Source organism: Budorcas taxicolor, chromosome 5, assembly GCF_023091745.1.
Source record: "Budorcas taxicolor isolate Tak-1 chromosome 5, Takin1.1, whole genome shotgun sequence".
NCBI classification, from domain to species: domain Eukaryota; kingdom Metazoa; phylum Chordata; class Mammalia; order Artiodactyla; family Bovidae; genus Budorcas; species Budorcas taxicolor.
In genome coordinates, this window is record NC_068914.1 from 46,701,178 (window position 1) to 46,714,309 (window position 13,132).

The 13,132-nt window shown below is 40.8% G+C and overlaps 1 protein-coding gene across 1 annotated transcript in view; it reads left to right on the top strand.

Annotated features, from left to right (window-relative positions):
- Window positions 1-13,132, top strand: part of TPH2 (tryptophan hydroxylase 2) — a 99,632-nt gene that overhangs the window by 53,144 nt on the left and 33,356 nt on the right. Inside the window, exon 8 of the mRNA XM_052640439.1 lies at window positions 894-1,020. Within this exon, the coding sequence (XP_052496399.1) occupies window positions 894-1,020 (127 nt within the window). The remainder of the gene's footprint in view (window positions 1-893; window positions 1,021-13,132) is intronic.

The following is a 13,132-nucleotide window of genomic DNA, read 5'->3' on the forward strand; positions in this document are numbered from 1 at the left end:
AATGAGAGAGGATCCAAAGTTCTGTTATGACCCAGTTCAGGCTGGACAAGGCAGAGGACTGGGGGTCTTCCAATGTGCAGGCTCCAGGAAGTTGCTTGTGTTATAGACATAAAACTTTGTCTATGGGAAGAGCCTCTCGATGACGCTATGATCCTCTGCTCTTGCCCAGTACCAGAAAAGGGTAACATGAGACGCAGTGTGACTTAAGGGTTGAGAGCAAGCGCTTAGAAATCACCATAAGCTGGATTCAGATTTTGGCTTTATGACTGTTTGTAGCAAGAGTCCATCTTTTTTCAGTAAAGGGCCAGCTAGTAAATATTTCAGGCTTTGCGGGCCATAGGATCTCAGTGACAACTACTCAACTCTGCTGTTTTAGTGAAAAGGAGCTACACATAATACATTAATGAATATGCATGGCTGTGTTCCAATAAAACTTTCTTTACAGAAATAGCCAATAGACGAGATTTGGCCAACAGCTGCAGTTTGCCCACCCATGATCTAGAGAATGTGGCACTATAAATTACTTTAATTCAAGTTTCTTCTGAATATTAAAAGAGACAATGTATGTTAACAAAACACTTACCACATGCTTGGCATATGACAAAATGCCGAGTATCTACTACTGCCAAATATCTACTACTTGAAAATAGTAGATATTTTAATATTACTAGCAAAATATTAAAGTACTGTATATCATATAATTTAAGATGCCATTTGTTGCAGGATGCATATGGATTTCAGTTGTTAAAACGTGATAAAAAAAATCTTAGGGTTGATAAAACTTAGTAACAGTAATTAATTATAGTAACAAAGTTATATTTAGAATTTAGGTCTTTTTCTACCAGCGATAATTTAACTCATCTGACATTTCTCTGTGATGTTTTTCTTGTCAGAGACACATGTCATGAACTCCTGGGACATGTCCCTCTGCTGGCAGATCCTAAGTTTGCTCAGTTTTCACAAGAAATAGGCCTGGCATCTCTGGGAGCATCGGATGAAGATGTTCAGAAACTAGCCACAGTGAGTTCCTTTTCAACCCGAAACCCATTCTGTTTATGTCCATTTGTAAGATGAAGAAAGCTTTGGAGGTACTGTGAATAATAGGGCACATTCTGGAGAGGACATGGCAACTTTATTTCCCCCATGTGGGTTCCTCTGTAGCACAATGGGTACTTGGTTTATTAACTGCCAAAATCTTTGTATTTCATCCTTCTCATTCAGGGGCTAGCTAGCTAGTAACCGTTATAGGCTTGTAGGTCCTGAGGTCTCTTTCATAACTGCTTAGCTCAGCTAGTGTGATGTAAACGCAGCCACAGACAGCATGCAAATGAACGTGTGGTTGGATTTCAGGAAGACTCTGTGTTTGAAAGCTGGCAGTGGGCCGGATTTGGCCCGTTTGCTGGCTCTCGTGCTGCTGCTGCTGCTCAGGTGCTTCAGTCGTGTCCAGCTCTTTATGACCCCGTGAGCTGTAGCTCTCCAGGCTCCCCTGTCCATGGGATTTCTTCAGGCAAGAGTGCTGGAGTGGGTTGTCATGTCCTCCAGGGGACCTTCCCGACCCCGGGACTGAACCCTCATCTCTTACGTCTCCTGCATTGGCAGGCGGATTCTTCACCACCGGCACCACCTGGGAAGCCCCTTGTTCCAGTTCAATGTTTATTTTCTAGAATTGTTTGTAATAGTGAAAAGTATGCATTTAAGTAGGAGTTGTGCTCAGGAGACGTGAAACATGGGTTTGGTCCCTGGGTCAGGAAAATCCCCTGGAGGAGGGCATGGCAACCCCCTCCAGTACTCTTGCCTGGAGAATCCCGTGGACAGAGGAGCTTGGTGGGCTACAGCCCATGGGGTCACACAGAGTTGGACACGACTGAAGCAACTTAGCATGCATGCAGGAGTTGTACTTGGGATCATTTCTGACTAGTCAGTATGGGTTTTTCAGACTCAATTTGAGCCAGCATTAAGCAGCTCATGCTAAACAATTATTATAAGTACAAAACCAGAGAAGGATTGAACAGATACTATAATCTCAGCAAGGTTCTTTGCAAAACAAGTCATATGAGAAGAAAGGTGTAATGTTGGCAGCTACCTTTAAGCTGCTGAAGAGCCCGATCCAGCAAACTCATATGCTTTATCCTAGCCCCATATGAAGAAGCCAGAGTAACAAACTCACTTACCTACAGGGACAGTCTGTTGACAACAATGAGCAAAGATACTGGAGGAAGGAAAAATAGGATCCTAAATTGTGTGTTTGACAGACATACATTGGTGACATATTAGGCATGCAGGAATATTCTTCACTCCCACCAGGAAATAAACGGTCTCCTAGATTTCTTAAGATGCAAAGCCCTTTCAGTATATCTTTTGTTTCCTAATTTTGATAGAGACATAGAAACTGAGAAATATTATTCTGCTTGAAGAGAAATAGTGGAATAGCCATGCTGCTGGTGTCAGTGTGGCGATGAACAGGGGTTGGTGGGGGCTGCCATGAGCTCGGGAGAGTGTGTGTCTTTTATAGCAGAAGGCTGCCAGATGGGAATGTGTAGGCCTTTGTGTTGCTGGATCTTCTAAATTTGAGAGAGATTGGAAATCTGGATTTTTAAGTGAAATTTAATGATTCAAAAATTTTAGCTCATGAAAAAAAATCTACCATCATGAGCTGAGGAAAATATATTTGTAGACTGAATTAGGATCTGTTCTTCCAATTTGTAACCTCTGCTCTAGGAATTGCATCTCATGTATTTTGGTTATCTATTACTATGTAACAAGTAATCCCAAAACTTGGTGGCTTAAAACAATGAACATTTGTTATCTCATAGTTTCTCTGTTTGGAGATTTGAGAGCAGCTTAGCTGAGTGGTTTTGTCTCAGGGAATCTCTGTTGTTGCTATTAAGATGTGAGCTAGACCTATAGATGTCTTCAGATTTGGGAAAGTTCTCCCAAGATGGCTCAGCCATGTGGATATTGGCAACTGGCTTCCTTCAGAAGCGAGAGAGGGAGAGAGGAAGAGGAGAGAGAGAGGGGAAGAAAGAGAGAAAAGGGAAGAGATAGAGATAGCTAATTTTTGAATTTAGTTTTTAATTGGAGAAAATTGCTTTACCATGGTGTATTGGTTTCTGCAGTACACAATACAAATCGGTCATAATTATACATATGTCCCTCCCCTCAGCCCCGCCCTCTCGGTCATCACAGAGCTCCCTATGTTATACAGCAGCTCCCCACTAGCTCTCCATTTTACACGTGATCGCACGTAATGACATGTATACACAGGATACTGTATATACGTCAGCACTACTTTCTCCATTCATCCCACCCTTTCCTTCCCCCGCTGTGTCCGCAAGTCCGTTCAGAGGTGGGTATTGAGGGAGGAAGTTGTAATGCCTTTTGTGACTTGATCATGTGCTAATCACATCAGCCACGTTCTGTTCATTAGAAGGGACTCACTCCAGTGCACACTCAAGGGGAGGACAATTCACCTCTATTGTTTGGAGAAAGGAGCATCAGAGCATTTGTTGGTGTATTTTATTTTATTTATTTATAGTTGTGCTGGGTCTTTGCTGTTGCGTGGGCTTTCTCTAGTGGCAGCAAGCAGGGGCTGCCTGCTCGTTGTGGTCCATGGGCTTCTCATTGTGGTGGCTTTTCTTGTGGAGCATGGGCTCTAAGTCACGTGGGAACAGTAGTTGTGACACATGGGGTTAGTTGCTCGGCAACATGTGGAGCCTTCCAAGATCAGGGGTTGAATTCATGTCTCCAGTACTGGCTGGTGATTCTTTACCACTGAGGCACCAGGGAAGCCCTGTAGATGTATTTTAAAACCCCCGCACCGTAAGTCCTGTTACTTAATTCCCAAACCTTAGCTCTGGCTTTAAATGCTACATTTCAAAACTTTATTGTGCCCCGCAAATTCCTTGAAATTGTCTGAAAATTCCTGAAATTTCCTTTGACCCCTGTAGCTTATACTCTTGATCAGAGATGGATGGTTTGCTTGCTTGTCTTATTCTGAACAGCTGCAAACTAGGAGTCAACCCTGCCAGGGTGTGTGTGTGTGTGTGTGTGTGTGTGTTTATCTGTCTCCAAAGAGAGGAGGAGAAGGAGTGAGGTAGGACTTCATGGACGTGAATGTAGGTGGATCCTAGTGAATGATCTAATTTCTTTTTTAAAAGCAGTGACAATAAAATAGTTTTATTTTCTCTTCCATTGCACGATGATTAATTAATTCCATCTTTCAAACTAACATTTACAAACAATATGACGGGATCCTCACCTTTCCGAAAGTCATAGGCTATATAGATAAAACTAAGGCTTGTCAGAGGAGAGAAACTTTGTGTTGAGTCTTGAAAGGTGGGAGGGGGGAAGGAAGAGCTGAAGGATGGTTTCATTTAGAAGAAATCCCTCTGGTTTGGAGGCTCGACAGGGAAGGCCTGCTCACCAGTTTAGAGGACCATGCTGAAACCAAGGATCACCTTTTCTGTCATTACAATGAACAAATTACTCCTCATCTAAAACAGGGTAAATGCAGCTTCATAGAGTTAGAAGTCTGACACATGTCTTATTGGGCTGAGAGGAAGGTGTCAGCAGGGCTGTGTCACTCTCTGGAGGCTCTGGGGGAGACTCTGTCTTCTGGCCTTTTTCCCGCTGTTACAGGCTGCCTGCATAGCTTGGCTCGTGGCTCCCTTCATCCACCAGCAACACGGCCATGCTGCATCTCTCTGGCCTTCCTGCCATTGTCACATCTCTCTCTGTCTCTCATCCACTGTTGCTTTTAAGGGCTAATGTGGGGCCTACCTGGATAATTCACGAATTTCCCCATTCAAACTCCACGTCTGCATAGATAGATATTCATAGGTTCTGGATATCTTTGAGAGGGCATTCTTCTTTGTTTTGTTTTTACACTTGCAAGGTAAAACCAACAATTGAAGCTTGAAACCTTTTTCACTAGGGCCAGTGAATTTGTAGAATAAGTTTTCCTTTGGAACTTATATTCCTTTGCATCATTCCAATACCCTTGGCCATGGATTGCTTTAGTTCCAGTGGCCAGAAACAATTCCACCTATTAGAGATCACTAGTCATGTTTCTGTTGTTCTCTTTCTTCCTCTTTTTCAATTGTTCTTTGCCTAGAAGATACCACTTCTCTGCAGGAGCCAATTCAAGTCAACAGATAGTCTTTAAGTGGCTAAAGAATCCCAGGTTCCATGAGTGGGAATAGGGGAAAGGCAATGAAGTAGTACTTACTTCAAAGAACTCACAATCCAGTACACAAAAATACAGCAAACCCCGAGTCAGTGTTAGCTTTCATTTATATGCATAAGCAGATACATAGTAGAAGTACATTTAAGTCTTTTAAGTGTGTCTGAGTTCTGAGCTCATTGCTGGAGACTGGGACGCAGAGTCAGGTTGTGGAGGCTCAAAAGCCTCTCAAGGGAGAGAATAAGTCTGGAACCTCATAGTCGCTTTGACTATTATAAAAACCAAGGAGACCATCAACTTTCAAAAGACTTCAACTTAAAGATTATGCATTTCTTTAAACACAGTGGAGAGTTGGAGCCTGATCTCCTCTTTTCCTGACCTTGCTTGAGCAGATCTTGCATGAGCAATTCTCTTTGATTTTCTGTCTCTCACAAGCCTTGCAGTTCCATTTTTTCTCAACTTTATAGACTGCCCACTTACTTTGAGAAGTATTTTGTGGACCAAGGAAAAATTTGGAAAGTTTTACCTGCATAATGGGGAGAATATAGAGGAAGACAGACTCCCAGTGTGAGGAGACTAGCAAGGTTTTGTGCTGAAATAATACTGTACTGCCGTTGACTTCCAACACCACATCTTATCCCTCAGTTAAAACAAAATGAATCAAAAACTGCTGGAATTTGGCTTGAAAGAAAACAGATTCCAGCTAGGCAAGTTCATAGTAAACCTGGGAATAAATAAGCTATTGGATGGCACACATATTAAGGACTATCAAGCCATGTGCTGAAGCTAGAAGCTCAATTTAATGACTCTGTTGCAAGGACTAAGAGATTAAGAGGTAAAGCCTCAATGAGAAGGGTAAAAAGACCAATGGTGGAGGAAGAGTGGTGGGTAGTGAGGCCTCTTAGCTGTCCAGATGAGAAACGGAGGTATTATTAGCTGATTTCCTCCAAGTAGTTTCCATTAAGTCTCCTGAAAAAGTATTAGAGCAAAATGAGAGATGAGATGGACCAAAGGAGAAAAATCCATAGAGAGGACAAATGGGAAAGCACAGAAATCATTGTTTATGCAGAAAAATGAGACAGCCCTTATTATTCTTTTACTCTAGGTAAGATTTATATTATTAATGACTCTGTTTATATACTACCTCCCTTTCCTTGTTTAGTGAATTTAAGCACTTAGGAAAAGGAGAGTCACGCCTGGTAAAAGTAGATACTTACTAACTTTCCGTGATGTGCCATCAACAAATCTGTCTAAGGAAGAAAGCAACCTCTGCTAAGCCTGGTGGATGCCACCAAACTCTTATTTTGTTTAAAACAAGCTGCTTCGGAAATTCTGGGTATGATTTCAGAGGGACCAGGTTATTGCCTATAGCTACTGCCTCTTTTTGCTATATTTCTGCATGATATTTATTTTGACATTTTAATAACGTTCATTTTTGAGAATGAAGCTATCTCTGCTGTTTTATGTGGGCAATGGTTGCAGCTCCCTGAGAACTGTTTAAATGAAACTGTTTTGTATCTGAATAAATTGATGATGCTCAGTAACTGTATTTGAAATGCACTGTTATACATGTAAATAATTCGTCCTCTGGTGGATAATGAATAAGGTCACTGGATCTGGCAGCAGTACTCTTCATACTCATCATAGCTGTCCAGGGTCTGTGCATGATAGATATGCAAAAATATTCCCAATAATGCCTGCCTAGCATGTGCTGTAATTTTCAGACCAGCCGTCTCCCACAGTAGTGCTGGCTTACATGGGTTTAATAGATTAGTGTCTTCTTTAAGGGCTGTAAACTTAAATGCCTTCAGGAGCCAGACAGTAGCAAGGATGTCTGAAATAGCCTGATATAGGATAATAAGGAGTATTGGAGCCTGTGGAGAACCAGAGAATACATCTTATACCTAAAAGCCTTCACATCCAAAAGTAAAAATAAAACAAAATATTCTTTAACTACAAATCTTTGTTTGCAAGCTAAAACAGAACTATAGGCTCTCAGTTGCCAGCCCTTGTATTGAAAGTTGGATGTATTATGCCATGCAGAGGGACCAGCCCATGCTGGATTCACTTCCGTTTCATACTGGACATACTCAATTACCACTTACTGGACAACTGGCTATTTTTCCCAAGGAAAGACGGCTATTACTGTGTTCACTAGAAATACATATCTTATTGCCGTTGAGAGGTGGCTGGTTTTGAATTACAACTTTAAACAGTCACAGGCATGACTGTCATACATATGTGCTGAGCATGTGTTGACGATTTATTTAACTCACTCATGAGGTAAAAGCAAAATGGTAAATTTCGCTCAGAGAAGAATTTCAGAGACCGAGACTGTCTAGTCCCTGAAAGCAGGAATTCTGAAACAAGGTGCAAAGTGTTTTATGTTCTGTGGAGCAAAGAACAGTAACCTTTAAGTTATCTTTTCTACCAGGCAGAAATCATTTGCATGTCTAGTGGACAAAAACAACTTGAAATTTATCAGTCTTCACAAAGTTGACACCTGACTTCCTGGCATCTGGGCCCCAATCAATATAAATAGGAAGACAGACAGAGGGTATATTCCCTATGTCAGTGCTTTTCAAATGGTAATGTGTATAAAATAACCTAGAGATCTCGTTACAAGGCAGACTCTGGGCAACTAGGTCTGGAATGGGGCCTGAAATCTGGCATTTCTGATGAGATCCCAGGTACTGCTGATATACGGGTGGTCCAGAGAAGCAGGTGACCTGGTACACAGGTCTGCCTGTTAGGCAAGGCTCGGGTATGTTTTTCAGAAGGCATATGGCAATCCTTTAGCCTTAGTTCCAGATTCAATACTTTTCCTAAAAACTGGGTTCACAGGGTATTGCCAGATAGATACTGTGCACTGTGACCTGAGTTTATTTAGGACTTCTCCTGAGCCTGAAAATGGAGCCTGGTGTCTCTGAGTGCTTGTCACCGGTCCCATTTTGTGTGTCTGCTCTCACACTCTCCTGCCACCTGCCCGCTTGCCATATGACTTATGCCGTTCAGTTTTACAGGAATGCACACACAGAAACTTGCTGAGAAGGTAAACTGAGGAGCCAGTCCCAGAAGGATTATTGACTTCTCTTTCCCCAACTGTTAGGAAGTGTAAAGGGATGCCTGCACCATGCAGTGCATCCCAGCCCACGATGCAGACGGCTTCAGTTCAGTCTGTTCATTTCTCACGTCATAAAGGCATTTCAAACAGGCGAAGCTCTGCATCATTTGTTGGAGAAAGCAATCAGCAGAAACGCACCACAGATGTTTCCCAAGCAGAATAAATCGGCCTCTGGCCCAGTTAGAATTTTCCCTTTACAGAGAGTTTTAGGTCATCCATTCAGTTCTGTCAACTCCAAAACATGTTTCCCTTCATTTCCTGATGAAGAGCTTCTGTCCCTGAGTCTTGGTGAGGCTGGTGAGCAGAGTCTTGGCCAAGGGTAAGGAAGGAACAGCCAGTCGTTTCCATAATGCGTTCCCAGAATATTAGTCTCATGAAATGTTATTATGAGCTCTGTGACAGAAGGGATCCATAGATGAATATATTTGGGGAAAACTAGATTAAATGAAATAAACAACTTTGTTTTCAAAGTATTGAGTTTTCAGGGCCTTTCCTAAGATAATGTGCAGAGTGAATCTTCTAAGTGATAAAAATTTTATTTTTACAAACTGAAGTTTCTTCCATCTTAAGATGACATTGGTAGTAAGACATATCATTAATAGCTTTTTTTAAAAGGGGAAAAAAGATTCAGTTAGCAAATTTTAAAATATTTTTTGTAAGAAGCTCTATTTTAGAAATGTTAAAATGTGAACTTGAAAATTAAGAAAGTACTGAGTTGACCAAAAAATTCATTTGGGTTTTCCCCATGTTACAGAAAAACCTGAACAAATTTTTGGCCAACCCAGTAATTAGATGGTTGCTAAAGTCTCTTTTCATGGAAGACATATTAGCATCGCAAGCTATTAACATTCCAAGGAGCACAGTTTAGGAGACACAAGTCTAGATGTTCTTTTGAACGGATGAGATTCATTGTCAGCAGAATCTCTGAATGAAAAAAAAATCACCAGCTAATTTTGTTTTGTAAGAAAGGACTGTCAAAAAAATGAGCAATATAGGGTGCTGTTTATACTTTATAAAAACAAATAATTTATTTGTTCCAAGTAAAAAGTTTGCATTATTTGGGGCTTTTGATGGCTGTAAATGAAGTGTGTTTGAATTTCCAGGTATATCTAGGACTTTCTCTTGCTGAGAGTGGTAATGAAATGTACGGTCAGCTTTAAACTAACAACTGGGGGGCGGTCCTAAGATGGCGGAGGAATAGGACGGGAAGACCACCTTCCCTCACAAATTCCTCAAAAGAACATTTCAACGCTGAGCAAACTCCACAAAACAACTTCTGTAGGCTGGCAGAGGACATCAGGCAACCAGAATAGCAGACCATTGTCTAAACTAACAACTGACTGTAATTCACATTAGAAGTGTAATCGTAAAGGGAACATTAGTTTATGAATTGCTAATGAATATTTTCCTGTCTATGGAGGACATTAGGTTGTTACCCCATCTCTTATGAGTTTGCCTACCTGGCTGGGCATGGGAACTTGCAGCTTTTAAAAAGCTTATGCCCAGTTGTACTTCTTTCTGAAATGTATTACATTAAAAATGACCATTTAATAGCTCTACAGAAAGCTTGAAATAAGCCCCAGGCTTATTTATTCCATGTAGAGTCTTTGAACTAGTTTAGGCATTTGGATCATTTGATACAAAGCTGACAAAAAGCTGGAAGGAATGCACATTTACATGTTCTTAATTGAGATGTTTGGGTGGATGATGAGTTAGTGTGCTATTTCTGAGAGTAACTTAATTAAAAATTAATAATATCTATTCCAACTCATTACTTTCACTTTTATGTATTCTGTGCATAGAGAAGAGTGGTCTTGCCCTGCAAGGAGCTCTATATTTCTTTAACCAGCCTCTTAGAGCTTCACTTCTGTCATTTGTCTTTTTTTAAAATTTTTTTTACCACCCCTGCCCTTGGTCTTTTTCTTACCTGAGTGCTCCAAGGCCATTCTGTCTTCTGACTGTACTCTCTCCTGAGACTGTTGACACTGGAGCTAAGGCTATTCTGCACTATCTGTATATGATTCACTTACGATATTCATGGTTGCTATTATAGGTGCTCGTCATCTATTTATATTATGATGAGAACACCATTGTTACTGGGAATTAAAAAGTGAGCTCTACATTGCTCACTATGTTTAGAAACAAATCTATTTGCAGTTCGGAATAGTCATCCATTTTTGCAACTCAAATCTTTGTTCATCATTTTATGACTGTATCCTAGGGGCCTCAGAGAGCCATCATATAACTGCAGATGAGGAAAAAAAAAAAAAAAAACCAACCCAACAGCTTATTTTAGATATTTGGAAGCTCATAAAGTTAGAGCTGCTTCAATAACTGTTCATCCTGCTTGTGTGTTAAGCTCTGTGCCCTCTTGACTTTACCCTCAAGGATCACTGCAAGCCAGCAGTTGGGGTCTCAGAACTTGATGAAGTTACTAGATGGATGGTTTGATGGGCAGTGCATGGTGTGGGGTAATGTTGTGGGAAGGGTCTGAACCTGAAGTGAGCCTGATGGGGTTTGGGTGCCAGCTTTGTTTTTTTCTAACTATATTGAGATGTAATTGACTTACAACCTTGTATAAGTGATATACTTATCTGTTGCAAAATGGTGTCCAGGATAGTGATGGCTAACACCTGAATCTCCTCATATAATTGCCATTTCTTTTTTGTGATGAGAATGTTTAAGATCTACTCTCTTAGCAACTTTCAAGTACATAACACAATATTATTAACTATGATCACTATTCTATACATCAGATCCCCAGGACTTGCTTGTCTTACGGCTGGAGGTTTCTATCCTTTGATCTATATCTCCCTTTCCCCCGATTCCCATCTTCTGGAAAAGTGAAGTGAAAAAGTGAAAGTCGCTCAGTTGTGTCTGACTCTTTGCGACCCCATGGACTATAGGACTATACTGTCCATGGAATTCTCCAGGCCAGAATGCTGGAGTAGGTAGCCATTCCCTTCTCCAGGGGATCTTCCCAACCCAGAGATTGAACCTGGGTCTCCCTGATTGCATGGGGATTCTTTATCAGCTGAGCCACCAGGGAAGCAACTACCATTCTAATTTGTGTTTTGGTGAGTTCAGTTTTTTTAGAATCTACATATAAGTGACATTAGAGATATTTGTCTTTCTCTGAGTTATTTTACTTAGCGTAATACCTTCATGGTCCATCGATGTTGCAAATGGCAGGATTTCCTCCTTTCTCACAGCTGAATAGTATTTCACTGTGTGTGTGTGTGTGTGTGTGTGTGTGTGTGTGTGTGTGTGTGTGTGACTTCCCAGGTGGCACTCGTGATAAAGAACCTGCCTGACAATGCAGGACATGTAAGAGATGCAGATCCCTGGGTTGGAAAGATCCCCTGGAGGAGGGCATGGCAGCCCATTTCAGTATTCTTGCCTGAAGAATCCCATGGACAGAGGAGCCTAGTGGGCTACAGTCCATAGGGTCGTAAAGAGTTAGACATGACTGAAGTGACTTACTGTGTATATATATATACATCTCACATTTTTATCCATTAGTCCACAAATGGACATTTAGATTGTTTTCATATTTTGGCTATTTCAAATAATGCTGTGATAAACATGGAGTGCAGATACCTCTTGAAATCTTGCTTTCATTTCCTTTGATAATATGCCCAGAAGAACGTCTGGATCATATAGTAGTTCTGTTTTCAATTTTTTGAGGTAACTTCATAATGTTTTTCACAGTGTCTGCACCAGTTTACATTCCCACCAGGAGCACAGAATGGTTCTCTTTTCTCCACGTCCTTGTGAACACCTGGGTCTTATCTTTTGGTGACCTGAGTACCAGCTCTGTTACTTCTTGATCTTATACTCAGGGACCAACTATGTTCCCTATTTGTGCCTCAAATGTCTCCTTTAAAATGGAGATATTCTTCTACCACTCTATGCTGAATGAGGATCATATGAGATGAAATACTTCTGTGATGTATGCTGTATTGTCTAATATAGTATATCGACATATGATATTAATCTCACTGCTGCTGCTGCTAAGTCGCTTCAGTCGTGTCCAACTCTGGGCGACCCCATAGACGGCAGCCCACCAGGTCACTCCCCAAATCCAAACTGCACCAGAGGAGTTATATTGTTGATTAATTTCAAAGTCATTTCAAGCCCCTAAATCCTCTAGTTCCTCACACAGAGCTAACTTCTTCCTGTGATTCAAAAGCTCTGACATTGAGTCCGTCTTACTTTTTCTGCTCAAAGTAAGCTGGAATGCATTCTTCAGGCACAGATTTGTACAGTCATTTTAATTTCCATAAAGATGTAGAGAAGAAGGAATTTTCTAGTTTAACAACAATAAAGTAGGTTTTCAAAATCTTAGGCTTATATTAACAGAAATATTGGTGGTGTAATTCCATTTCCAGCAAAAGCAGAGAGAGGTGATTGGGATTTTTTTTTTATGAAGAAGAATAGCAAAAGTAATGTTATATTGAACTATAGGAATTTAATTACCCCATTCCACAAATGTAGTTTTCAGATAAAGGAGTCAAAAGATTTTCCAGAGCTATTCTTCTGAGCAGTGATATAAAAACCCAGAACGCATTTAGTAGATGTAAAATGCATTACTGTACATTATGATCCATGGTGAAAGAAAGCATAATAAGAAACACGACGTGAGACTGAACACATGGTGATTAAAAGTCTCTTTGCTCCCTTTGTAGAAATATTGTAATTGGCTTAGAATTTTATATATTTGTCACTGTGAGAGTGGGCATTTCTGGAACATTTCTGATGGGTGGATTTCATCCTGGGGAGAAGGCTCCCAGAAAATGGAAATACTATCATTTGAGGGCGGGGTA